Source organism: Coloeus monedula, assembly GCF_965178545.1.
Source record: "Coloeus monedula genome assembly, chromosome: 15".
Taxonomy (NCBI): domain Eukaryota; kingdom Metazoa; phylum Chordata; class Aves; order Passeriformes; family Corvidae; genus Coloeus; species Coloeus monedula.
The window spans coordinates 414,295-441,938 of NC_138795.1; the positions used below are offsets into that span (position 1 = coordinate 414,295).

The 27,644-nt window shown below is 46.8% G+C and overlaps 2 protein-coding genes across 6 annotated transcripts in view; one reads left to right on the forward strand and one right to left on the reverse strand.

The window, feature by feature from the left end:
* The window catches only part of PPP2R2B (protein phosphatase 2 regulatory subunit Bbeta), a gene marked incomplete at both ends in the record, with an annotated part of 63,257 nt that extends 56,917 nt beyond the window's left edge, over nucleotides 1–6,340 (forward strand). For both annotated transcript variants that reach the window (XM_082291222.1, XM_082291223.1), the window contains 5 exons: nucleotides 1,370–1,547; nucleotides 2,797–2,961; nucleotides 4,739–4,908; nucleotides 5,449–5,540; nucleotides 6,061–6,340. In XM_082291222.1, coding sequence (XP_082147348.1) covers nucleotides 1,370–1,547; nucleotides 2,797–2,961; nucleotides 4,739–4,908; nucleotides 5,449–5,540; nucleotides 6,061–6,340 — 885 coding nt within the window. The remainder of the gene's footprint in view (nucleotides 1–1,369; nucleotides 1,548–2,796; nucleotides 2,962–4,738; nucleotides 4,909–5,448; nucleotides 5,541–6,060) is intronic.
* A 2,551-nt stretch (nucleotides 6,341–8,891) lies between these two features.
* Nucleotides 8,892–27,644, reverse strand: part of TCERG1 (transcription elongation regulator 1) — a 30,528-nt gene continuing 11,775 nt past the window's right edge. For 3 of the 4 annotated variants that reach the window (XM_082291627.1, XM_082291625.1, XM_082291628.1), the window contains 15 exons: nucleotides 27,233–27,433; nucleotides 25,849–25,964; nucleotides 24,651–24,739; nucleotides 23,518–23,678; nucleotides 22,679–22,745; nucleotides 21,514–21,649; nucleotides 20,605–20,694; nucleotides 19,763–19,881; nucleotides 17,653–17,803; nucleotides 13,318–13,482; nucleotides 12,428–12,610; nucleotides 11,668–11,847; nucleotides 10,732–10,815; nucleotides 10,371–10,471; nucleotides 8,892–9,990 (listed from right to left, as the gene is read on the reverse strand). In XM_082291627.1, the coding sequence (XP_082147753.1) occupies nucleotides 9,789–9,990; nucleotides 10,371–10,471; nucleotides 10,732–10,815; nucleotides 11,668–11,847; nucleotides 12,428–12,610; nucleotides 13,318–13,482; nucleotides 17,653–17,803; nucleotides 19,763–19,881; nucleotides 20,605–20,694; nucleotides 21,514–21,649; nucleotides 22,679–22,745; nucleotides 23,518–23,678; nucleotides 24,651–24,739; nucleotides 25,849–25,964; nucleotides 27,233–27,433 (2,045 nt within the window). In that variant the 3' untranslated portion in view covers nucleotides 8,892–9,788. The remainder of the gene's footprint in view (nucleotides 9,991–10,370; nucleotides 10,472–10,731; nucleotides 10,816–11,667; nucleotides 11,848–12,427; nucleotides 12,611–13,317; nucleotides 13,483–17,652; nucleotides 17,804–19,762; nucleotides 19,882–20,604; nucleotides 20,695–21,513; nucleotides 21,650–22,678; nucleotides 22,746–23,517; nucleotides 23,679–24,650; nucleotides 24,740–25,848; nucleotides 25,965–27,232; nucleotides 27,434–27,644) is intronic. The other variant, XM_082291626.1, reaches the window with a different exon arrangement.

Consider the following 27,644-nt stretch of genomic DNA (forward strand, 5'->3'; position numbering starts at 1 on the left):
TCTTGTGGGGTTTTACCTGGTGATTGGCCAAGTCCCAGACATAAAAAAGTCTCCCCGGGACTTGGCTCTGAAGTAATGTGTGGAGAATGTTCTCGATTTAAGAGTTTGTCATAGCTCAGTGGTTGTGAGTGACTGCCTTGTAGGAGTGAGTAGGGAATCGTGCTGGGGCACCGGGAGCTGCAAGCTCCACAGTGCTGCTGTCAGCCCGGATTGCCCAGACTGGGGACAGGAACTAGCCCAGGGTCTGACCGTGAGCTGTGCTGGGCAGAGTCATCTCACTGAGCAGAATCCCCTGCCCCAGCCCTTGCTGTGCTTGTTTCCATGCCCAGCCAGGCCCAGCGCAGTCACTGAACCCTTTCTCTTTGCACAGCCATCGTGTTCCGACGGTCAGACTGACAGCCAGTCCCTGTGGTCCCCCAGCGAGGCGCGAGCTGCTGTCCCCAGTCCCCAGCTGGCTGAGCAGGACCTGTCAGTGCAAACGATGCATCATTGGCTGTGTCAGGTGGAATTAGTGGGCAGGCTCGTCACATTAGGCTCAGGCTCTGAGCTGGCAGCACCAGTGCTCTCGTGTCACTCGAGCTGGCTGTCACTCCCATCCCCACCTCTGCAGCCGTGGGAAATCTCTTCAGGCAGCACACAGATAATACAAGTAATGAAGTAGCTGGAGGGAACAGCTCACTGGCAAGCAGGAGCATGGACTGACACATTCCTGGTGTATTAAGTTGCCTTCAGAGCGCTGTGTCCAAAGTTGTTACTGACCCCACTCTTCACACACATGGTCCCCACTGCATTTCCCCATCCCCGATGGGTTATGCTGATCTTTCTAAAGGCAAACACCCACAGCTCTGTTCCTGGTCCTTCCGTCTGTCCCTGCCTCTGTGTTCCTCGCTCTGTTCCTTCTCATCTCTTACCTCCATCACTTTGCTATGAGACAAATGCAAAAAAGTTTAAAGAAAAAATGTGCTTACTTGGCTCTCTCAAAAAATCTATTAATGTCAGAAATGCTCCAGGAATTTCAGATCCTGGCTAGCAGTGACAAAATAAGGCAAAGAGGTTTTTTGGTTGTTCTTTTGTTCCAAAGCTAGAACAGTTGCTGCAGCAAGATCAGAACCTGGTCTACTGGGCTCTTACTGCTTCACTGTGCTCTAACCATCCTGGAGCCTCTCTGAAAATTAGATGGCTTTTGGGTCTGCTTGTCCTCCTGTCATAGACTTGGGAAGGCATTAGGTTTCCCTGGAGAGAGCCTGTTAGGAGTGGGTGGGTGGAAGCACCGGCAGCCAGAGCTCTGTGAGACCCTGTGAGGGCATCCCCCCATGCCAGGTGCTGGACCCCGTCCCTGGGTGCCAACGCTCTGCTCCTCATCCCCCAGGTGCCCGTGCTTCGGCCCATGGACCTGATGGTGGAGGCCACTCCCCGGAGGGTGTTCGCCAACGCACACACCTACCACATCAACTCCATCTCCGTCAACAGCGACTATGAGACCTACATGTCAGCGGATGACCTGAGGATAAACCTGTGGAATTTCGAAATCACAAATCAAAGTTTTAGTATCCTTTGGTGTGTGTGGCTCTGGGGACGGCCGTGGGTCCCAGTGAGGTGCTTCCCAAGGGAAGCGGCAGGGCCGTGTCCATGCCCATGGGGATGGGGACAGAGCGGGCAGTGCAGCAGCTGGCTTAGCCCCCCACCCGCTTGTGGTGCCTCGGTACAGGAGCTTCCCCCTCTGGCAAGGCTGGCAGGGGTTCAGGAGTACGAAATAATGCTGTCTGCTGGGCACCTGACTGCAGAGTGCTGGAGGTCCCCAGTCCCACGGGTCATTATCAAGGCACTGCCTTCTCATCTCTGCCTGTGCTGCTGGTGGGATGCCAGGCTGTGTCCAGAGATGCATCCAGCAGTCACATGGAGCCACTCCCTCCACGGCACAGGGCTCAGCTGGCATTGCCACCACTGCTGCTGTCACCCGATGTGTGGGTGACACGTTTCTGAATTTGCCTGCAGGGTCTGGTGGGGCAGGGAGAGGGAGGGGGATGTGCAGGTGATGGAGGAGACAGATGCCTTAGGGGAGATGGAAGCACTAATGGTGCGGCCCCGTTACACCCTGCAGCGGGTGACAGGCTGCCAGTCACCACTCTACAAATGAGGTTGTGACAGTCAGCCTTGTAACAGCCACATCGGAAATAATAACACAGGGCACAAATCATTGGTGATATTTATATGGTGTTTCCTGCTGAGAAATCCCTGGGGCATTGTTTAGGCAGATGGAGAGGATTTTGGCAGTCACAGGCATGTGGTTGTGGGAGCTCTGAGTGGCTGCAGGAGAGTAGGGCTGTGGTGCCTGCTTATTTTCAAGGATGAGGAGCACTAAATCTGTGTCAAACCGCAGGGAATTCACATGGCTCGAGGGACTTGGGAGTTTTCTGTTGGTTGTTGTGCCCTGGGCTTTGCTGCCGTTGGTGTTTTCAGTGTGGTTACTCACCATGCCACAATGTTGCACTAAAAGGCATTTACTGAGGCCTGGGGTGGGTGAGCAGATCAGGTCTCATGCCCCACAGAGGGTCTCCCAGCTGTGGTACCAGAGCTGGGGTTCCCAGCTTAGCAGAAGACATGCGGAATGTTGGCTTTCCCCTGTGCTGCTGTGAGCTGGTCCCACTCCATGCTGCGGTTTGCGCACGGTGGTGGTGCCTGCCCAGGACACACGGCTTGCAGGGGGTGAGGGGAAGCCCCGGTGCCCAGGGACATCAGCAGGAGGGGCGCAGGGTCTGGGCTGGGCTGTATGGGCTCCTTGACCAGCCCTGCCAGACATCGTGGACATCAAGCCGGCCAACATGGAGGAGCTGACCGAGGTGATCACGGCCGCTGAGTTCCACCCGCACCACTGCAACACCTTCGTGTACAGCAGCAGCAAGGGCACCATCCGCCTGTGCGACATGCGCACCGCTGCCCTCTGCGACCGCCACGCCAAGTGTGAGTGTGGCCGCCACGGGCCCCCTGCGTTAAAAAAGAACAAAAAAGGGAGTATGGAGACCTGCCTGGGCTTGGGTCTGCCCTAGCACCTTGTCCCCTTCTCCCCCTGGTGTGCCAGGCTGCAGTCCCCATGGCCACTCACCCTCACACACCTCTGCCTGTCCCCGAGAGGAGCACCTTCCCCTGAGTCTTGGCCCCACACCTTTGGGGGAGCAGGTTAAAACCACCACAGTGATATTTTGGGTCCAAGGGGTCGTGGGGATGTCAATGTGCAGCCACTGCTGAGCTGTCAGTGCTGGAGACAGACTCAGAGGCAATGATGTGGGATTACAGAAGCAGCTGATAATGCTAGCAAAAGCAATCCTGTTTGGAAAGGATATGGAAAAGTGAGGAAAAGCCCTGTTGGGGTTCTGCAGTTATTTCCTCATAGCAAAAGGCTTTGGGCTTTCCACTTGTTTTTTTGAAGAGCCACTTGTGATTGTACCTGCCAAGCTCCTGAACTGCAGGCTCAAGGCACAGCCCCCTTCCCCCAGGACCTGCTCCTCTTCCTCCTTGCCCTGCTGTCTGCGGTGCTGCAGTGCTGCTGGACGGTTGTTCTTTGCTGAAAGCATCTTCAGCTTTGGGTAGAAATAAGCTGCTGTGGTCAGGTAACGGAGAGCTGCAGCTTCACCCTCTGACATTGCAGGAGTGTCCCTACCACAATCCGTCCTCCCTGTACGTGTCTGACAGTGCTGCCTTTGGATGAACCCCAGCCACGCTGCTGATCCACGGGCACAAGGCAGAAAGGCCAGCAGCCCCTGAGCAGCAGGATCATCCCACAGACAGTGCAGCCTTTCAGGCCATCTCAGGGTTCAGTCTGCTCCCCTTGGAGAGGGAGCTGGGAAGGAAGGAAGGAAGGAGGGAGCTGGCAGAGGCAGCTGGTATGGGCAGGGCAGCACCCGCTCAGTGCCAGAGAAAGTAGGTTTGTTGTGTAAGAGAGAATTAGTGCTCAGAAATCCTTTCCATGAGCTCAGCAGCCCAGATCTGCTTCTGCAGCAGGAGCAAAGCCACACAAAAGCCTTCAGCCCAAAGCAAAAATAGTTGCCCCAAGCTCCTGCCCTGCCCGGCCACTGGCTTTGGTTCACAGACGCACTCAGGGACTGGGCAGCACCAGCTGTGGGCTGTGACCCCCACCCTGGCATCTCCTCTGTGTCTGTGTGCGTGCTGGGACCCTGGTCATGGCACTGCCTGTGTGCTGGGACCCCAGTGCCAGCAGAGCCCCTGCTGCTGCCAGTGCAAGGGCCCAGAAGGGTCCACACATCCCACAGTGGAGCAGGTGGCCATGGCCTTGCTGCCCATTCCCAGAGGCACCCAGTGATGGAGCCCTCACAAGTGACTGACCTGTTAAGAGCAACAGAGACACATCCTGGGTTCAGCCGCTTTCTGGCTGCCTGAGGTCTTTATTTTTTTTGTTGCTATCACTTTTTCTATTGAAAAAGCCTCCAGGTTTCTGCCAGTGATGAAAGGCTGCAGCTCTGGGTCCTGCTGTGGGCAGTGCCTTTTCTGCATTGTAGAGATAATGTCTGAAGTGCCCACATAAATTTTTCCCACTATACTGGAGCCCCAGGGCTTGGTGAGGGGTTGATAAACCTAAGCACAGCTGGGTGCTGGGTATGGCACTGTGTGAGTGCTCCCTCCCAGAAGCTTCCTGTGGTGCTGGGACAGGGTGGCAGGTGCCTGGCTGAGATCAGGGAGCTGCTGCCTCAGCTGATACTGGGGCTTGTTTACTTCTGCACAGTTTTTGAAGAGCCTGAAGACCCAAGTAACCGGTCATTTTTTTCTGAGATCATCTCCTCAATCTCTGATGTCAAATTCAGCCACAGTGGAAGGTACATCATGACCCGGGACTACCTCACTGTCAAGGTGTGGGACTTGAACATGGAGAACCGGCCCATTGAGACCTACCAGGTGAGTGTGGCACAGCCAGGTGCATGCAGCAGTGGGGCACCCACTGAGTTCCTTCTTGAGCCACACTCTGGGCCAGTGGCAGGAGCGGCGGGTATGCACCTGATGTGTGGGAGCTTTATGCCGGTAGATGGTGGAAAGCAAACAGTTGTTAAATGTGGGCTTGAGTGGCCTGGTGAGTTGTCACCATGGCCCCTGGCTGGGGGTGGGTGAGGAGAGGAAGCTCAGGTGCTGGCAGCTGGGAGAGCCAGGGGGGAGGCCTTGTGCAGAGCAGTAGCCCTGTCACTGTCACCCTTTGCCAGGGAATGTCCCGTGGCACTGCCTGTGGTGCCCAAGCCATGTGCAGAGTGCGTCTGGAGGTGCTTGGAGAAGAATGGCAGCTGTGGGCACAGGATGCCAGCAGTGCCCAGGGCTGCCAGCTTGGCTGTGGCAAGTGTGGGGCTGGGCTGCGTGTGCCAGCCCCCAGTGAACCAGGCTGAGTCTGCTGGTCCCAGGGTTGTGCTGATCAGTGTGGGGGCCTCATCCTGTCCCTCCCACTGGCAGGTCCACGACTACCTGCGGAGCAAGCTCTGCTCGCTCTACGAGAACGACTGCATCTTTGACAAGTTCGAGTGCGTCTGGAACGGGTCTGACAGGTGAGCATGTGGCGGCGTGGCTGCGTTCAGCCCAGGGATGCTCGCTTTGATTTGGCCCAAGGGGTCCCAGGGCCCCTTGGCAGCCCATTCCCTGACCTTTGGCTGGGTGTGGGGTCTGGAGAGGTGCAGCAGGGACCATCCACACCTGCAGCCTCTACACAGGTGGGGACGTCTGAGGGTCCCGCTCTCTCCTGGACAGAATCAGTTCTGCCTCTCTGTCACCCACAGCTGGAGGAAGGTGGTAATGGGTTTAGCTCCAGATTGCCAAAATCTGGGGATAATGAGTATCCAGGTGTGACTCGTACCAAGCTGGGAGGCAGGAAGTGTGTAAGCCCCTGGCAGGGCTGTCCTGGCTTTTTGTCTGAGCTGTCAGAGTGAGCTGACAAGGCACAACTAGGCCTGAGACAAATTCTAACGCTTACCCAAATCTCATTATGCCTCTGAATGTTCAGTCTGCCTCTGGTCACCAGCAGTTTGCCTCTGAAAAGGTGTGAAAATCATCTGCCCTTCCCTGTTGCAGTGTCATCATGACCGGCTCCTACAACAACTTCTTCCGCATGTTCGACCGCAACACCAAGCGCGATGTGACGCTGGAGGCATCGCGGGAGAACAGCAAACCCCGTGCCATCCTCAAACCTCGCAAGGTCTGCGTGGGTGGAAAGCGCAGGAAAGACGAGATCAGCGTGGACAGTCTGGACTTTAGCAAAAAGATCCTGCACACAGCTTGGCACCCCTCCGAGAACATCATCGCTGTGGCAGCCACGAACAACCTGTACATATTCCAGGACAAGGTTAACTAGGAGGACCAGGTGTTCTTTAGGAGTCTCATGTACTGATACCAGTAAACACACAGTTTCAACTGTTCCTTTTCTTTCTTTCTTTCTTTTTCTCTTTTTCTTTCTTTCTTTCTTTCTTTCTTTTTTTGTTTTCCTTTCCCTCCTGTTCTTTGTTCAGTTCCTGCTCTGCAGATTGCGGTTGTGCAGAGGAGCACTGGGGCACCCCGGCCCAGGGGCCACTGGGGGCACCCCCCAGACACCAGATTTACATGGGGAGAGCTGAGACTTCTTGCAGGGCAGTGTGAGGATGTCAGGCCTGGCTGTCCCGTGTCCCCAGGCAGTGACCCTCTGCCGATGGCTGAGGGGGTGATGGGGAGGGGGCTGTCGGCTGGGGAAGGGATTGATGGGGTAACACACTGTGGCCTCTGGCCAGCTCTGGTGGCAGTGGTCCCACTCCAGTTGCTTTAAACCTGATCCCAGAAATATTCCACCTGTTGTGTTGAAGATTGGAATGTTGCCTCCCTTTGCCATTTTCCACATTTGTCTTTTTATTACAATTATTTTGTGTTTCACCAACAGAGACAGCAAAACCAAACAAAATGGAAAAGTTCAGTTTTGCAATGGACAGGCTTAAGGGGGGGGGATGTGCTGCACCCCCAGACATGTCTGCTCCAGCCAGGTTGCCCCCCCAACCCCCAGAACCCTCCTGAGGATTTGGCTTTGTAGATACTGTGGTGCCTTCTTTGGTATATGAAATACCTTTATAAACGATGCTTCCGACCTGCATTGATCGCAAACCAAACCAACCCTGGGCTCTGCTGCAGTTCTGGGCTTTGCTTTGGTCATTTTCCTCGTTCTGTTGTGAGCTCTTGCATGTCGTGACTGACTCTCTCTCTCTCTCTTTCTCTCTCTCTTTTTTAATTAATTTATTTATTTATTCAATTTTTTTAAAGATAAAGTAAAAGTTGCTAATTTATGACCTAAAAAAGAATCCAACTGTATATTGCTGTTAGCCCCTGACAGCGTCAGAGAGAGGCTGTCTGCAGTCCTACATTATAATAACAATGATAATCATAATAAAACCAGTAACTCTTTGCATGGCGAGGCTGCCTCTTTCTACTGTACAGATTGGTCAGGTCCCTCTTTACTTGAGCAACTGTTCAATAAAAAAAAGATTGACTGGATTTTCTGTAAATCTGAAAACAGCTCCTGCAGCAAGAAGCAAATGAAGTCAATTACAAAATTAAACACCGTCACTTTGGCAGTGGCTCCACAAGGGTGACCCTGTTGCCATCCCTCCCGTGGGGGCAGCTGGCACCCCCAGCACCCAAGGCCTTCAGGGACACGAGTCACCGAGGGCCAGGTATCCCCTGGGACAGCCTCTCTGCGGGCACCATGAGGATCACGGCATGTCCCAACCAGGGATAGGAACTGCTACACACCCACAGAGCTCACGGACTGCGCGGAAAACCAGGAGCTGGTTGGAGGCAGGGGCCCCCCGCGCCACTTTCGGAGGAGCCATCCCAAAGGAAGAACAACGTGCACTGGCTTACGGATTTATTCCAAGGGATGGCTTTCAGGAGTAACTTTTTTTTAAAATGAAATGGTAAAATAAAATAGCAAGAGTAAATGAACCATTTTATAAGAAAATGCTCTTTTTTGGTTCTGTAAGGAAAGCCTGCGCTGCGGTGTCAGAAGTAAAGTTGTCCCAAACGTGTGTGTGTGGAGTCCATGGCTGTTGTGCCTCTCGCGTGCAGGGGACGGTGCCTCTGCAGTGTCTAAAGGCTCCTGGGCTGAGGGTGGCTGCCAGGGCTCTGCTGATGAGGGGCGACCAGGGGATCCCCAAGACCCCAGGGGTTCTGGGTCCCTCTGAGGGCCCGGAACAGGAACAATGGGGCGCTGTGTAATGTGGGAGTGGGAGCACTTGCAGGTCCCCCACTGCACAGGACAAACCTCGGTACTTGGTAACAGCCCTGGAAGGAGCTGCCGGCCCCTCCCCAGTCACTGCCCTCATTCTGGGCTGCTGCTGGTCATAAATTTAAACAGCAGCCCTTAATTAGCAGCTGCCCAAGAGGGGAGGGACACTTGCCCTGACTTTAGGGTGTACATTGTCACTAGGAGAACCACAGAGCACCACATTCCACTGTCAGCAGCACAAGTTCCCCCTGGGCTGTCTCAATTTTTGTCAAACAACCCCTCTCTCTTGGTACTCAGCCTGCGAGTCCTGGCCCCGGCCCCCAACACCAACTGCTGACAAGAAATCACTCGTCAGGGTGGGGAAGGAGTCCATTCTTCCTCTCAGAGCAAGAGAGACATGGAACCACAAGGAGCAGAAAGCAGCTGGCTCTGAAAACCCCACCAGCTCATGTTTAAGCAACAGACAAAAGAACTAAACTGGAAAATCATTCTGCTCACCCCGCTTGCCCACATGCTGACCCCACACTGCTCAGAGCCACAGGCCCTGTTCTGCCAAACACAGCCAAGAATGTAGGCAGTATCACTTCAGTCGTTTGCTTTACTCATAAATTCACAAGTCCAACAAAATCCAACAGAAATTGGGATTAGGCCTGTACAATCCATATATAAAAAGGGTTGGTTTATTGTAGTTCAAATACATAAACTGAACAATCCCAACATTTCAAAATTAAACTTTAGAAACACAAGTTTAACATTCAAAACAGGAGTATAGTTTACAAGAATTGCCCAGAGGGGGTATGCACAGTCTAACCCAGAAGTATGTAAAGATCACTTTATCGTAAATAAAAATGTGTTTATACAACCGTCCTGGCCTGCTCGGTCACCTCTGGGATTTCCAGCTTCGAGCAAAACTCATTAGACAGAACTTCACTTGGGCAGAGCAACCTGACTGCTGCAAATTGATGGCTGTGGAGGAACAGAGCAGCCTGTGAATAAACCTGGTTTGGTCTCCAAGTCCCTGTTCTCCACTCAGCTCTAACAGATTTAGTTCCATTCCCAAGGGTGGAGGCAGAGAACTGGGACTGGTGCTTCCAGAGCAGGCTGTCAGTGATCAGAGATTTAAGCTACCAGAGGCGTGTCACCTCCTCAGCCACGGACTGTGGGAGCCAGAAGGCAGCTGGTGGCACACATGTAGGACACGCTCAAACCACATGAGCACCCTTGGGACTCACATGTAGGACACTGCTGAGAGGAAAGCCCCAGGCACCAGACACCCACACCTCACACACACCGCCCCGAGACCCACAGTCACCGAACAGCCCACAGCCTGGGATTTGTCAGTCATGCTCCAATTAACTCATAAATATGTTTAATGTGGGTTTTTGTTGTTGGTGGTTTTCCCCCCAGAGATCATTTTATGTTCACTAATGCTGCTTCTGCCTCTGCTCCTCAGATGTTTGAATATATTCACGGCAATGGATGTGTGTAACCTGACAGATGGCTCATGCAAGCGTTTGGATTTAACAGACACCCTTGGATTAGGAGCATTCCGTAACTATTTCGTTGTTCTCCGCGTGGGCTCGGAGGCGGTGGGGGGCGGGGGAGGCCCGCGCCGGTCCAGGTCATCCACGTAGGACACGATGAGCTTGCGCCGCTCCTCGGGCACGCAGTCCAGCACCAGGTACCGCTTGTCGTTCTGCAGGATCTTCTCTACATCCTTCAGGTGCTGATCGGACTCCTGGATCAGCTTTTTGGATCTGAAAGCAAGCGTGAGAATTACCAGTGGAGCAGGGTGGAGGCGGGGAGCCCCGGAACCCCCTCGGCCTCGGGCACGCTGCCCCACCGTAAGGAAGCACAGGGAGCCAAGGGACAGGACAGCCAGAGAAGGGTGCAGGGACGTGGCATCTTCTGAGCTAGAAAGATGTCATGTTAGGTTGGGACTGGGCATGTAACAGTGCTCTGGGCACAGAAAACACAGGCTCCTTGCCTACACTTGGCTGTGTAAATTAAGCACCATGAAAGACTTGAGTAACTTAGACATCAACTTGTGCTAGGAAAAAACAGACATCAGTTTGCTGCTGTTTGAACGGCAAAGCACAATAAAAGCCAAGTCCTGCACTAGCATCACACTCCCCACCTGTAAGTGATGAATTTGGTCTCCTTGAGCAGCGTCCGGAAGTCGGCTTTGGCAGTGATGTATTTGTCTCGGATGTATTCCTCAAACTCTCTTTGCTTTTTCTGAAAGGTGAAAGATAAACATAAACCACTGAATGCAGCTCCAGTACTTCCTGCAAGTGAACACACTCAACACCAGCAATAATTACATGTTAATTTTACTTTTCCTTGCCTTATACATTTTTAAATTTTTTAAAATTATATTTAACTACTAGCGCCATGTCCACACAGAGCTGAACCCACTGCAGTGCAGCAGCCACCAACTCACTTCTCTGTACCCTGCACCAGACTGGAAGTTGGCAAGAGCAATATAAACCACTTACCCTGTCACTCGAAGAGAATTTAATGCACCTTGGATCTTCTTTAATGATTTTTTTCACTTCCTTCCATGTTGATGTTAAAGTTATCTTTCAAAAGAAGCAAAAATAGTTAAATTAAAAATAAATTAAATTCTAAGAATATGGAATGCAAACACCACTAACCTCTGAAGCCTTTAAATATATCCCAAGTCCACTGAAGAAGTTGCTGTTAAGTGTTGGGTTCTGATTATTTATACCATTACATTTGTATTTTTCAAATGAGTTGATTTTACATAGTGATTCTTCTTTCATATTTTGAGATGGTATTTTCAGATCAAGGTCCTCCAAATATAATTTACTTTCCAAAGTCTTTTTCTAGTACAGTTATATATATAGTGTTAAAAATGACCTGCAGAAAACTTGCCTCTAAACTGAAGTAACTAATGCATTAAAAATCAGGTAAAAACCTCCAGGTTAAATGAAAGCTGCCTGAAGTTGGCACAGAACTAAAAAAGAGGAAACCTCAAAACCCCTAATGCACAGAATCAGGGATGCATTCCACAGCATGAGCAGAGTAAAAGTTCAGGTTCAGCAGGAGAACATCAGAACAGATGAACTGGGTAGGACCGTACTGATAGCCATTAAGGCAAAAACCCTGAGTATCTGAAAGAGCCAGACAGGGAAGAGTATCAAGTAACTCAGTACTGAAGAAATAAAAAGAAGCTGAAAAGATCACTGATTAGAAGTTTGTATGTAAATTAACTGCATGTTCAATCAAAGTAACACTCCAGATAAGCAGGTAAGGAAATGTAATGCACAAATTTTGTTACGAAGGAGAAAAGAGAGTGAGGAAGCAAAGAGGCCCTGGAAATAAAGCCAAACCAATCAGACTGTGGGACAGAAAAACGGAAAACCCAGTGGGCTGCAAAGACTGTCAATTTGAACATCAACAGCTCTCACCGCTGAAGTTTCATCCAGAAGTTGCCTGAAATGTTCCCTCTTCTTTTTGGTAAGTGCCTCAATGTGTTCATTAAAGAGCTTCTCTTTCTCCTCTCTCTCGAGCAGGGACCCTGACTCCCAGCGGTGATCTTTGCGCAGAGTCCTCCTGGTGTCAGACCAGGACACATCTGAAGAACGCACCTGAGCCAAAGATGATTCGTTTTTAAACAAGTTTTTCTACAGTTCACTGTAGAAATCAATATATTATCATCACCCTAGTATATGCTTATTTTTTTTATCTTGTTTGAAGTTAAGGTTAAAATAAAAGATAAACCCTCAGCTTTTGAGAAGAGACTGTAGCAGGTTCCCCACAAACACTGAACAGGCAGTGGCAGAAGGAATCCCCCTGCATTGGTTCGGAGCAGACAGAGAGGTCCTGCTGACCTGGCTGAGCATTCTCAAAACCAGAAAATCCAAGCACCCTCCTTTCCTTCCTCCTCTGTGCACAACACCCTGTGTTCACTGGAGTGCTTGGAAAGGGAGCCTCTGAGATTACTATTTCCAGAGACACCAGGAGCTCTGCAGTGCCCTGCTTGCAGCCCAGAGAGCACCCTCTGGATGAGAGCCCTAAATTCACAGCCTTCTCTTCCAACCAAGGCAAAACCCTTAGTGGGATTCCACCCGTTTGGAGCTGGAACTCCAAACGCCAGAAGACTTTTCCAGGGAGCACCAACCAGCTAAAGCCCGCCCTGACGAGCCGAGGCGCCTGTCTGTGCCTCACCATGTCCGACAGCAGTGCTTTGAAGTTCTGTATGGCCTCTTCCCGCTTGTGCTGCTCCCGCTCCCGATCGATCTCCTTGGTTTGCTCCGAGCGAGCTTTCTGCACCTCCCGCTCGCGCTCCCGCAGACTTGCCTCGATGCGCGCCTGTCGCTCCAGCTCCTTTTCTTTCTCAGAATCTAAATTCTGAAATTCAAGAACAAACTTTTCTCAATAAAAACAACACTTTTCACTAGAAAGTGAATTAAAGGGCTATCAAACTAAAGGCAGCTCAGAACAAAACACCTTAAAGGGATTTGGGATCCATGGATTACGAAATTTTGCTTCAAGAACCACGCTGACGCATTACAGGGTTTACATGGGGGAGAGACAAGTCTGGTCACAGAACAACTATTCCCAGGAGCTGTGTCCAGCGACACACTCTGAATAAGAGGCCAAGGGGCTCACTGTTTGTTGGCTCAGTTTTACATTCTCAACCATTAATTGCCTGGAAGAGAAAGGTAGGAATATTGGATTAAGACGGAAGCAGCAGTGAAGGAATTGAGTATGAACACATATCCCTGAAGGCAGCTCAGCTGATAGGGAAAATCACAGCCCATCTGTAGCCCATCCTAGGAGGAAGTAATCAATGTGGTGTCTGTAGCTTCTGCAGTTTCACGGCCATTTTTAGCACCAGTGACTTCACAGAAATCTTTGAGGTGTAACTTCTCCCAGATACCGTGCGTGTGTGTGCACACAGGTCCCACAAAACATCCCACCAGGGACAGAACTTCTAAGTTCCAAGCTGCCATTCTGGGGCACTGCTACAGTAACCCTGGTATGGAATTGTCTTCAGCACAGATCAGTCTGCCCACAGCACACCCTCAGCCACGCTCCCAGCGCTCCCCGCCGACCTTGGCTATTTTCTCGATGTACTGCTTGAACAGGTCCTCCCTCTGTGAGGAGCTGTCCACCGCCTTGTACCGTGGGTCAGTCTCCACTTTGTCCTTCACTTTGCTCCAGCGAGACTGACTGTCCAGGTGGTGGTTTGCCAGCAGCTCAAAGAAGTCCATTTTGATCTGTTATACAGACAGAAACAAAAGCAACACTTGAGAAAGACACTTTAATATCCCACAGTTTGCTCTTATGAAAAAAGGAGTCGACTTACCTTCATCAGAGGGATCACATTAACATTACATACCATTGCAATTTAGAGCAATCACTAAAACCCTGAATTTAGTCACAACTGCAGCCCAAATTCACTGTTCCTTGAGACAATTTTGCCAAAGCAGATACATTTAGGTGATCTGCTACATCGAAGATGAACTCTATAAAGAATCATCCACCAACACCACTCTTTATTACTTTACTCCAATTTAAGCTTGTTTTTGAGCTTTTATATATAAGTCAAATCAACAAGTTACTGATGCTGCATGATAGCATTTTGCATATCAGTACTCCAGAGGCCATGCAGCTTGAAACAGGGTTCTAGAGAAATCAGGTGTTTATGGATTCATCCTCCAGGTGTACAATTAACAGAGGTAAATGCTTGGATCTGCCAGCAAAGAGCAATGTCTTAAGATGGATCTAATCAATAAAGAATTATCTGCATATGGTAATTAAGTAAATTATATTTAGGATGGACATGCACATTTCTATAAAAGCTTGAAAAAAAAATGTTTTACTCTACTTTGTCAGTTGGAAATGGCATGTTATGTTCCTGTCCTAACAACAGCCATTGCAAGGGCTGGCAGAGGATCAATCATAGCAGGTTTTATTTCAACACAACTAGCAACATGTTTTCATCCAAAGTCCCAGAACCATCGGCTGTAAGGGCAACTACTGTGCCTTTATTAGATAGCATGATTTCTGGGGAAGATGATCTCCCTGTCCCTGCTGCACTTTAGCTCTTAGCTCACCGTGCACTCCCTGGCAGGCTGCTTTGGCATTTCAGCCTCCCCCGCCCCAAAGCAGAGGCAAGGGGCTGGGTTGCCTTGCTCGCTGGGGCCAGGGGATGCTCGAGGGCTCTGCGGGCAGGGCAAAGGGTTCTGCCTCCACAGCACCCCACACCCTGCTGGGCCACAAACTCAACATGGCTTCATGGCACACAAATTAAAAACCCAAAATCCAGGAGGAGAACTGGCTGTTACTTGCTACTCATCTCCCCTCCCCGTCCCTTAAAAAAGGGAAACCAGGAGAAGCAGTTTAGCTGCAGAACACTGAGGTTCCTCAGGGAAGGGAGCAGATGGACAGAGCAGGCTCCAGCTTGCCAGAGACCTGGCACATCCTCATCCTCTAAAACATGTTTAGTTACAGAATGCAGGAACAGAATGAAGATCAGCACCAACATTCTGCAGCCTTGCCCACCAACACTTTTAGTTCTTCAAAATATTAACATAGAAACATAAAAGGCTCTATAGGCTTTCTTTACTATACCAAATGAGACTAAAACAGTAAAGCAGACATCAGAGACCAGCCCCTTAGTGCCAGTGGGATGTTGTGCTACAGCTACAGGACTACTGCTTTATCTTAAAAGAGCTCAACAAAATGCTAAGCAAACTGTTTATTCATCTTAAAATTAAGAATATTGTTTCAAAACATCATAAAACATGCATGCAGTTTTGAAATATGAAGCTTTCTAAGCCATGGCATTTGAAATATTTGTTAGAAACCAAAGAGTTTCCAGCTCTTACTACAGAAGTCTCTAAGGTAAGGGTATCCCCAAGCTCTTGCACAAATCACCTGTGCATGGATGTATTCCACAGGATGAGATGCCACACTGCCAGGAGCACCGTGGCACCACTGCCACACAAAGCTTCACCTGAGGCCACCACCACGGGCTGCAGGAAGATGCTCCTGCAGGAGCTGCCAGCGGCACCCCTCATTCCCTGATTCCCTCTGGAGCTCCTGCCCACCTGTGCAGCTGCCAGTGGGACCAGCTGCAGCCCTGCCAGCTCCCAACTGGGCAGGAGACAGGAGGGCACAGCCAATTCCCTCCCCAGGAACCAATGGCACTTCAGGCCTTGGTGCTCTAAAGCACAGCTTTCACTTCACTCGGGTGCCCTGTACACAGCACAGGTGTTCCCAGCTCACTTTAAATTTTAAAAAGAAGATTAAAATGTCTTAAATAATTGAGTCTAAAGCATCTCACCAAGGAGTAACATTTTCAGATCCCAGCTGTGGATTGTGAGTTCTGTGTGTCTGCACACAGGGACTCGCTTGGCAGTCAAGTATCCCCCAGCACTCCGATGTGGGGTCACAGCCACCAGCACGAGGTGCAGGGCGTGTGCAGCCCAACATTCCGGCCAGTCTGTGCCAAGTGGGACATCAGGCTCTCTGCTGGCACAGCTCACCCCAGGGACAGGGCAAAAGGCTGTGTCCTGGCCAGCACAGGAGCCGTTTGGTCACCATTACCTGCCCACAGTGCCTTCCCTGATACCCTTAACCCCCGCTACTCCTCTCTGCCGTCTGAGAAGCGTTGGCACGGGATTTACTCACTGAGATCAGGCACAGGAATAAAACCAGCGACTGGAACAGCTGGCTGCTCCATCCCCATCCCATAAGCCGTAGCTCCATGAGGCAAAATCAAACATTATATATACAATTTAAAACCCTTACCTTAAAGATTTCTGTAAAGTTGATTCTCCCTAAGTAATGATTTTGGACAGACTGAGAAAGCTTCAGGTTAAACGCCTTAAATTTTCTTTTATGTTTTAAGCACTTTCAAAATCAAAGGAAAATAAGGCTGAAAACATTTCAGGTGTATTTAGAAGTCTTTTTTTTTTGGCAGTTAACACATTGCAGGTACAACTCTCATCACTTCACAAGGAAAAAAACTAAAAAAATGTAAAGTACCGGAACTGCGGGAGGCTAAAGTCACCACACAGAGATACCAATGCTTTCCTCACTAGGGAATCCCATAATATTTGCGTGTCAGTGATTGACAGCTGTCAGACTGAACTGATTGACAGGCCGCACAGCACATAACTGTAAAGTCTATCCACTTGTTATAAAACAGAATACATAAAATGGTTACAAAAGGCTTTTGGAGAAAAAAAACACATTATTCAAAGCAAACAAATACAATCTCTTCTGTTAACTTTTCAACTTTATAACAATCATGCAACAACAAAACTAGTATTTATTCTTTAAAGTCTTCAACTGCACTATTAAGCTGCAAAAATGCTTTAAAATTCCATATTCACAATCAAACTGCAGTATGTAAAATCTAGCCTTGAACAATATCAGTTCCCCTCTGAAAGCACAATCATTTATGGAAAACAGCAGCGATAAGGCAACATTTGTGAAAATCAAATACAGAATCAAATTATATCAGAGCACCCAGATTTTAAAAATACACAAAGCTTCCTGAAGAATGAAACTGTCCCCAAATCTGACCTGTCCCCCAGCACTTCTCTCTCCTGCAAGCATTCCAGGTAGGGAAGTCTGCAATAATTTCATACTACATAATAAAAATTGCAAACTTCCACATGTCCAAAATGATTGGCCTTCAGAGGTGACCTTCTCCACTCTCACACACACAGGGACGTGGCAGTAAGTGGCCCCAGGTTTTGGTGACCCCATTTGATGTCCCATCTCCAGGGGGGAGAGCTGCTCCCCACCACCAGCAGTGCAAGCATGTGACACTGGGAGTTCATTAATCTGTCATAGCTGACCTTTATATCTAATAAGCAGCAGTTTATACATAAGATCTACTTATTCAAAGATTAAAAAGTCCCTCCCTAAGTACCTGCTTTGAGATGGAAAAGGAACTGTTTGAAACGTAAAGAGACTATCCTCAGGAAATTGCAAGTCCTGCCTGCCCCCACTGAGGGAGCAGAGAGGTAACAACCAGCTCTGGGGTTCCAGCCAAACAGGGTAAGACTCCTTTTCCTTTTCATGTGTCAGGATAAAGGAACTTAATTAAAAAAAAAAAATAAAAATCAAGCATTACTTCAGCCAAGAAGATAATGTTACTGCTTGGGTAAATGAAAAAACAAGTGTCATTGTTTAAGCAAACTCAGCTTCACAGGTAATCAAAATTTAGTTCTAGATATTCTCAAAGTCAGTAAAACTGCAAACTTGAAATTGTTCAGAAAGGCCAGGGGGACACCCCTGAAGTATTTGCCTGTAACACTTCTAGGAAAGTGCAGGCCCATGTCTTGGGGAAGGCTCAGGGAAACCAAGCACTGGCTCTGTCCCATCTCACTCACACCACTCACACTGCTGGAACTCAAGAGTCCCCTTACCTTCTCTCCCCTGGTCTTCGAGTCTTCCTTCTCCTTCTTTCTTGCCGCTGTGATAAACTCATTAAACAAGGCCTCTCGATCTTTCATCTTTTCAATTGCCTTGAACCTCGAGTCTTTAGCATGCTTGGCTGCAAATTCACTAAAAGTAGTTCTGCAACAAAATGGCAAGTGAACTCATTTGGCAGAGCTGTCTGGGCTGGGAGGCAGGTTCAGCAGGGAAGTATTTCCTCTGCTGCAGTACATGCCAGAGCACAACTTAAAAAACCCAAAAGGCAAATCCTATGGTCTCACTTCAGAGTTGCTCGACCAATGAACTCTATAAAAGGAGTCAGCACTCACACAAGAGGTGTTTGTCAGAGACTTACAAGGGTGGGTTGGTTTGTTCAGATACAGCCACCTGCAGAAGGGGCAGGTGTAGAGAGAGATTACAGTGCAACCAAGGAGAAGAAATGAAAAAAAACTCAGTTGTCTACAAAACTCTTCTTTTCTGTGGGTTAGCAGTTCAGCCACCAGTCTGTCCAGGTATTTCACTGTGAAACCAAAAATCTCAGGTGCATTCACTTGCAGCCAAACCATGCTAAGAGTTTACCAAGAAAACCAGCCTTTGGTAGGAGTCCCCACAGAACACTGGCTGTACCAATTCTTCCCCCTGCAGTGCACATTGCGGAGCCTGAGCTTAAACCACACAGAGCTGAAACCCCTTGGAACACTATGGGCAGAGGCAGCAACACTGGGCTTTCAACCCATCATCCCACAGCGTTTCCCTGACCATTCTCTCACCTCCAGGGCCAGATTCCAACCTGTGCAGTAGGTACATTACTGCCACTTACCTCGGAAAAAAATCACTACTGTGCTTTTTCCAAGCTCTGATGCAAATCTGGCCCCAAGAATACGTGAGACACTTATAATCATACGAATGTTTTCATCACAGCATGGAAATAATTAGACTTGGAAAATCCAGCCTACTGTTGCTGTAGGGTAAATTGAAACAAGAAGAGAATTTGGTAGCTTATTCAAAAGGATTAGAAAGTGAATGTACAGCTAGATTGAAGAACAAGAGCTGCTCAAGTGAAGTGGAACACAAACTCTTGAGCATGTTGGACTGAGATAGATGATAAAAAACCAGTCTGGCACTCACAGAAGTACAGCCATATCTTTAGACAAACACTGAAACCAGAAGACAAAGGATAAGATTAAACAAGACAGTATTTCAGCTGGAAGTCTCTTTCCCACCCCAGCCCATAATCAGGTAAAGAATCAGTCCCAACATGACACACTGGAGATATGCTGAAAGCTGAAGGTACTAAAGCTAACATAACTGTTTCTTAAGGCATTTCCATGCCTCCAGTCTTCCAGCCTACTACTGAGTTATTAGTCAGCTCTGAAGCAATTTAAAAGTTACCATAACACTGTCACCAAAACGAGTCACTGGAAAAAACTGAGCTGAAGTGAAACAAATGAGCTGTTATTTCACTGGAAAAGAATTAATGCCAGATGAGCCAAGAGATGCTGAAAGAGGACGCTCTGGAGTTTATCTGGTGACATAAGCATGTATCTCATGACCTCTACATGCGGAAGCTGTGAAACAAATAACGCCAGCAATGAAATCTTGAACATACATTCACTGTCATGCCCTCGCTCTTACTGCTGCCAGGGGTCTGAATGTGAGGGGGGCATAATCATTGCTGTATTAAAGCAACCAGAACATTTTATCATATCATCAACATAGTTTGTGACAAGAAAACCAACCCTTCAGCCCCCTCCAAGCCCAAGAAACCTCCCCAGTACTTCTCAGAGACTTATTAAGAAGAAACAGGGTTATTAAAGAAACTTGTGGTGGATCCAAGGCCTTTCTCACAATCCAGGCAGCATGCTGGGGATTTCTTAAACTTGAAATATGTAAATCACTATAAATGTGTAAATCATTATAAATCACAAGTTGTATTATTTCATGGATTAGGTGAATACAAGCAGACAAAGGAAGATTTCAACAATATCTCACGGTTTTTCTCCTCTTTGCTCATTTTGAACAAGGTTAATCAACCCAATACCACCCAACACCCTGCGTCCTAGTAGAGCTTATGCACATGAACCACAAAGAATCTCCTACCTTGGATTAATCTTTGCTTCTTCCATCATTTTCTTGAAATCCTCCTTGGCCTGCATTATTTTATTTTTCTTCTCCTTGCGTTCTTCCTCTGCTCGGGTTTTCACATACTGATCAAACACCTACAGAAACACCAGTCACCCACAGCAAACACACAACTGACACACAGAAGTTCTTGGGATGAGGGAGGAAAAATCCCACTTCTTTCCTTCTCTCCTCTTTCCTTTCCTCTCACCACAGAATCAACACAGAGGAGGCAGAAATCTTAGACACTTTGTATTTCAATATGGAAATAATCCAAGCTGCTGCACATGCAGGGCACTGTACCTAACACATCATCTGAGACCTAGGAAGAAGTTCTTACACACTCCAGTTAACATCTTCCTGGGTCCCATGTTTCAAACACTTCCCATGTTCTCAAAGCTTTCCATTTCCCTACATTCACTTGAAGAAAAGCTGCTGAAGCGAGAACTTGCTTAGCAATAAAAATGCACTTTAGTTTTCCCACTAAACACTTTTTTAAAAGAAAATAGCTAGATTACTTATTATGCCAGTACTTTGACACGATACTGATGACTCTCACGATTTCATTCAGGTTTCAGCAGTGCTCTGTAGACATACAACTTCCACTGTGTTAAAATAAGCGACCTTCCAACAACAGGAAATAAAGCAACTATCAACACTTTTCCCTTGTGGGTTTCTTCCATTTCCAGGCAAACCCTAATCATGACAAAAATCCCTTGCAGCACTGATTAGTCTGAATGGTTTGCAGAAACAAAGACTGAGGATTCAGATACACCTGTAGTAGTTGTCTCTAGATGGGAAGTGAATTTGACTTTTTTTACCTGTTTCCTTTCTTTTGGGTTGAGCAGCAAGTAACGAGGATCAAACACAATCTTGTGCAGCTCTTTCTCCCACGTTGAAAAGGCAGAGACCTTTAATTAAACAAAGACGAATATACAAATTATACAGGAGCTGTGCAGTTTTCCTTGAAAACACTAAGATGTGATGAAAAGAGGGAACCAAACTCATCCTGGAGTTTTCATCACTAATGGATGACAGAGGCTGTCATAGAAAGTTTCAACATCAATTTACTCTGCAAACTTCTTAAGGATAATACACACTTATTTACTACTGCTGTGTGATGTTAAAAATAAACCGTACATTAAAAGAAAGCCCTGAGAAGCTGTATTCCATAGGCAGCTGGAACCACTTTAATTTCTTAGTTACTATCCAAATTTACATTTAACTAGTCTAATTTATCAAAATTTATTGGCATCGAGTAGATTTCAGATTTTGTTAACTAAAAGCAAAAAGTCTCCCAGTTAAGGATAAGACTGTACAGACTAGAGCAGAAGTTGCTGCTTTTCTCAGTAGGAACATTTCCAAAGACATTAAGGATGTGTCCAGTTTGTGTGTCCTATTCATCTTCAACAGCAGTTTCCACTTAGGTAATTACTTAATTTCGGGAAAAATTGAGGGGCTGGGGGGGGAAATCTGTCTTGACCCTGTCATTTCAGTTACACAGAAATCAAAGCTTTGCTGTAAGTTTCTTTGAAATCTGGAGTCTTGTACCAAGACCATTCATTGATCAGAGGAAGGATGAGATTGTTTCCACACACAAAGTGTTGCAGGCTTGGAATTCACCAAGAACTGAGACCTCTGCATGAACCTCCCTCTCTCCCTTCTCACACACACACATTTGTAATCTGAACCTCCCTCTCTCTCTCCTCACACACACACAGGTTCCTGACCCCTCTTTCCAGCAGCATGTCCTTGAATTGCTTCATCCGAGCCTCCAGCGGGACGATGGCTCTCTCTCGAGCGGCTTTAATCTCAGCCTCCATAGCAGCCTCCTTCTCGGAATCAATGTCTTTGATATCATCTTTCCTGAAAAAAACCCCAAACATAAACTTTAAGTTGAGAAGTAAAATGCCAGCCCTGGAGGTCAGAACCTGAACCATACCAGGACAAGGTAGATATCACTGATCATACCAGAAGAACAGGCTTACAATCCATGAAAGCCATTCTCAGAAGTGCACGTGAATGCTTTCACCCCCAGAGCTCAGGAGCCAAGGTATTCCAAGCAACCTGAGTGCCAACAGATGACTTCAAAGCAATCAGCACACTCTGGTTGTATTCAAAGGTCTCACCAGACATGCAGTAGATTTTACATCAACAGCACTAATTTTCTCATCTTCTGTTGTGGGCCGTGAGGCACTAAGGAAGTTTGCTCAGTTGGGAACACCTCACAATCCCTACACCAAAAACGCTGAGACTCAGGTGAGACCTCACCCATCAAAGAGCTTCTGGAGAAGTGGGCTGATTTAGGTTTACTAAGAGCAAATGCACTTCATCCAAAACAAACCCCCGGCCCTTACTGCTAACAGCTCCATGATCCTCCCTCAGAGGACACAACCACAAATAACATGGTGAAACCACTTTTAAAACACCGTGTATATCTCATACACCACTTCCAAAAGGCAAACCAGACCAAAAGACGTAAGCCAAACTTGTAAACCTTTGTAACAGAGTGAAAATAGAGGAACCACCATGAAAATCTAGGTGGCTGGATTATTTTGACAACAAAGTCTTGGGCCCAGAAATTAATGAACAACAGAAGCAAGCTATTTAAGACACACTACACTCAAAATATTCTTCAGATTCACCAACTTACACCATTTATTTCCATTTCAAATTATTTCCAAAACATATGCTATTTCCTCTCTGCATGAGTCTCAGGTATCTCAGGAAAATATCAAATACCTGAGCTGCTGAGCAGCAGAAAGCTGATGACTCTCTTCACCAACCCTCTCAGTTCCCATTCTACTCTGCTGGACACAACATACATGCTCAAGTAACAAACTTCAGTTATTTTACCTACACAGATCACTTGGTATTGAAAAAGCAAAAACTTACTTGCGCTTTTTTATTTTAATAGGCTCATCTTCATTTGCTTCCTCTGCAGCTTCATGCTCTTCTCTAACTGTAACAGATTTCAGTAAGACTTTAGATTTTATATTGATGAAAATTTTTAAACTTATGAGTGAAACCTAATGCACAAACCAAGGACAACAAGTGCAGCAATTGTGGTCTGACATGTGGTTCTCAGTCATTTTCAGAGTACCACTATGGGAATTTGGGGACAGGACTGGTGGACTTCAGCCAACTTGAAATTTAAAATGACAAACACTGAGCTCTTACTTTTAGGGGAAAGCAACTCCAGCTAAATAGTCTAATGAAGCACATTTGGATCTACCTGATTACCTGCACTTTGCTCTCCTCCAACTACAAAGCCCACATGTCATCCCTGACCCATTTCCTGTAACTCAGGCCAGACAGAAATCTCATTTCATCTCAGCAGCCTTTTGAACATTCTCTGCTCTTGACAGCTATTTCCAAACTCTATTCCAACTGATGATCTCAAAGTTAACTCTTCTGTGAGAGTCATTGTACATTATGATTAATCTTTTCTGGTCTCTTTCTTACAAAGCAAACACAATCCCTTTTTTTCAGTCAGTAAAAACTGTGGGGTTTTCAGCCTGTTGGCATTTCGCAAAACAATTAACCTTGTTAGTATCTACTTTCTTCAATGGGTTATCTTTTCCCCAAAGGACTCTGCAATCTGCATTCCACATTTCTACACCTTTTCAGTATGTCCTTATATTCCTGTCACTTATTTAAATGTTACAAGCTTTGGAAAGCAAAGTGGTAAGTTATATTTAGGCTTCCTATGAAGGCAGTAAGATTGCTCTTACTAAGTTTTTTTCCTTCTTCCATTCCTTTTTTGTGAGGAGGTTCTTGGATAATTTTGTCCACATCAGCTCTTCCAATGAGGTCATCGGGTCGGTCCCACATGGACAGTCGGGTGGTGGGGTTGTAGAAGAACACACGCTCATCACCAGTCCACACCACACACCTGGAGATGTGACAGGAAGGCTTGGATTACCTTCACTCACTGAGGGCTTGTTACTGTGTTCATAGACTGAAGCATGAAGGCCACAGGCAGACCCAGGTTACACTGACTGCCAGACATTCCCACTGCCCAACTGCGACCCTGAATTGCTGCTTTTCTCTGCTGCCAGATTTGAAAACTGAAATTTGTAATTGAAAATGAAATTTTAAAAATGCTTTTTTTCTCAGGAGCCTGAGGATGCTCAGTTCTTCTCTGAAAAAAAACCACTTTAGACAGTGGAATTAGATTTTGGGATAAAACATACCTCATCTCTTCAATGCCACAAAAAATACAAGAAAAAGCAACCTAACAATCTTGCCAGAATTTTTTATGCAATGGGATAAAAGAACCACAGAGACAATTTAGAGGCAGACAGTTTTAAGTATCAAACATTAATAAAAACCAGCGATAGCTAAACTGTTAAAATGAAAACAGTATCCCTTTCCCATCAGGACTTTTACCTTTGTCATGCAAACACACAGAGATGATTTACATATATTACATCAAGAGTCACCTTCCTCATGACATCCCATGGGCACCCAAGCAGTTTCTGGGCCAAGTTAAAAAAAACCCCAAAAACCTTGTTTTGGCCAGCAGCTGCAGCTATTTGATCCCCAAGGCACAGGGCAAGAATTTTTTTTGGCCAGTATTTCATTCCAGATCAGGTGGAACTGGTGGCAGAGGCTGGGATATGAAGTCCTGGTAAGGGACCCCCAGGACTGCAGGCACGGGAGGCAGAACAGCCAACGCACCCCGCAGAGCGCCAGGAGAACGGGCACGGGGTGAGCAGCGCTGGCCAGAGGAACCTGGCACTGCTGGGGACAGCAGCACACGAAGAGCACACTCTTCACACACCATCCCTTGTTCTAACTTCCCAGCAACCTCCCTGGTGGTTCCAGCAACAGCTGCGTCAGTCCCACAGGAGCAGCTACCTACCACGGGGTGCCAGGAATAGGGGTGGTGGCAACTGGCTTGGCCTTCTGAGCTGCCTTCTCTTCCTCTGTCATTTCTTCCTCTTTTGGCTCCTCAAGGAAAAAAACAAGTTTGAGGATCAGGCAATGACAGCTGGCTAATTATTTATTACACAGTAACCAACTTGTTTTACTGAAACCATGCTGACAAGCGGCTCACAATGACACCTCATCCATGCCTAGAACTGAAGCACTGGAATTGCAACAGCAGCTGCTACTCCAAAATCTCAATTCCAAAACCTCTAGGCATTAACTTTTGACTTCAGCAAAACCTTACTTAAATACCTTCCTAGATCTGCATGAATCCTGGAAATCCAAGAAGGCCCGGATACAGGTGCAAGGGTGTATTTTCTGACAAAGAAATTTTCATTTATTCTTATTTGATAATGAGACACAGTATGAAACAGTGAAAACCTGAAATAATCTCTGTAGCAGAAAGCAGCAAACTGGAAACAACCTCAGAAGTAAACAGAGTGGAATGGCAGCACAACCCAGCAGCTGAATTTTGTAGTTTTGCCTATAAACTACATTGAAGTTCACAGAAATCAGGATAAAAGCTTTAATTTTTATTGAAACACCCCTTAGCATCCTCAGAAACTGCTGTTCAGCACAGCAAAATGTCTCCAAAAGGAAAAGTTACTTTTGTTTACTGAGAACACTAGAGCCCTTTCTAGTACATGTGTTCCTAACAGCCTCAACTTAGCAGCTACAGCACAGGGGGAACGTGTGAGCTTTGTGTACAACTGTTCAAAACAATGAAGCAATGAAACAGAGAAAAAACTATTAAATATTTCAAACATTCAGGAGAAGCTGCATTTTCTGAGACCCTTAAAATCAGTGAGAGAACACCACATCTGTGTAATGAGCTAACTTCTGTCCTGTGTTCTCACCCATGTAATGAGCTAACTTCTGTCCCGTGTTCTTACTAACTTCTTAAATGACATATTCTGTATGTTTCTTTTGAATGTTCTTTTTTTCTTATCTAAAAAAATCAACAAAAGAAAGAAAGATCTGAGTCCAAAAAGGGAGGCTTTCAAATCCCCTCAGGAATTTAATAACTGGAATTACTAACCATGGCTCCTGCCAACCTGCCTGAGCTAAGATGCAGCCACAGCTGTGGGATGTGAGACTTCAGACTGGCTTTTGGGTTTAAGGTCTTTTACCTCCTTTATCAGTTCTTTCATAGGTTCTTCTTTTGGCTCTTCTTCTTCTGTCTCCATTGGCAAAGGCTCCTCCGAGGGCTCTTTAATAGGTTCTTTGACCTTCTCTTCCATTTTTTCTAAATAAAGAAGAGTCTTTTTGAGTATTATTAAGAAACCACTATAGAACCACAACAAATTTCTTTTTATCAGTATAATTTTCCAAATACAACACCAACCCAAACCTTCTTTTCAATATATTCTCACCACTTTCTGTCCCTCTTGGGCAGTGTCTGCTTACAAAGTCGTAGTTATCGCCTGTGCCAAGATCTACTTGGTACTGGAAAATGAAATATTGTGAGGCAGCTATTATACTAAAAGGCTGACTAAAGGGTACCAACAGAAATGCTAAACCAATAACAATTATTCACCAACAGTGCAATGCTGAAGACCACTTTCACATTTTAAATGCTGTGGGGGGAAAAAAAAAAAAAATCAGAGACAATGCAGAATTACCTGCGGATTTCTCTGCGCTCATTTACAAAAAGTATAAAACACATAATCTTCTCTCAGCAAAACTGGTATTTGCTGTCTTAAGATACTTTCATCTCAGTAAAAAGACCTATTATCTAACCTGAATTATTAGGAAGATGGGCATTAATTGAACCAACAGCGTAAGTGTCCTGCATATATCTAAACAAAGACTTCTTGTAACTAAAAATTCAGGAGACAATAAAAGGCACAACTGTTTGGATTTGTTTTCTCACAAGGCTTTATAAACTGAGTAAGAGCCACAGGACTTCTGCCCCTTCCTCCTTATTTATGACACAAGAGCAATTTCCCTCTCATATAACACCACCCATGGATCTAATGTGCATTTACATGAACACGAGTCACAGAATATGACCTGAACACAACGTAGGGATGTGGACAGGGGGAGGTGACATTACTTTACTTCATATTCCAAATCTGTTTATACATTTAGTTTTCCAGGATCTGAAATTCAGCACAATGATCTTCATTTTTTCCTGGTCTACAGGCGTTAGAATGACTGACTTTTCCCCTCAATTCCCCTCACTTTCTGTCTGCAACTGGAACCTTCTCCAGCAGAAGTGCAGGTGAGGTACTCACCTTCTACTGGCACAGGAACATGCATTTACGCTAGGCACAGGATTTGGAAGCAACTCTAGGACCAAACACTCTTATAGTACAGTGGGAAACAAGCTGCAACTTTCAGACTGAAGATCAACTCGTGTGTTTCCTTATAATCAGAACTTCAAAATATTCTTCAGGGAGATCAGGGACTAGAAACACTCCCACTCGCATTTTCAAACACGACCACTGATGATGGTTCTGAGCCATGTCCCCAGTATAGAGCTGTAGTAAAAAAAAAAAAAAACCCAAGTACCTTTTTCCTTCAGTTCTTGGGGTTTTTCCCATGTGGACTCAAGAGTCCTGTTGTTGTAGTAGTAAGTCTTTCCATCTGCTGTTTTGTACTCTGTCCACTCGGAGACCGCGGCGGCTCCGGCCAGCGTGGCAGGGGAGGCGGCGATGGCCACCTGCGGGTGGATCATGGGCACGATGGGGGGGGCCATGCCCGGCAGGACTCCTGGGCAAAGGGAAAGAAAGGAAAAAGGAAAGAAAACAGTAAGTGACAATGCAGGGCCCTAAGGACCAACACCTAGCACGTTACTGACTTAACTTAAAAATACTCAACCCATAGAAATAAAAGAAGGATTGTTTTCAAAGTTAAATTGGAAAGCAAGGCATTGTTACCAAATTTCCTTCCTGTGTTCTGCAATCAGTAATGCCCATTCCCA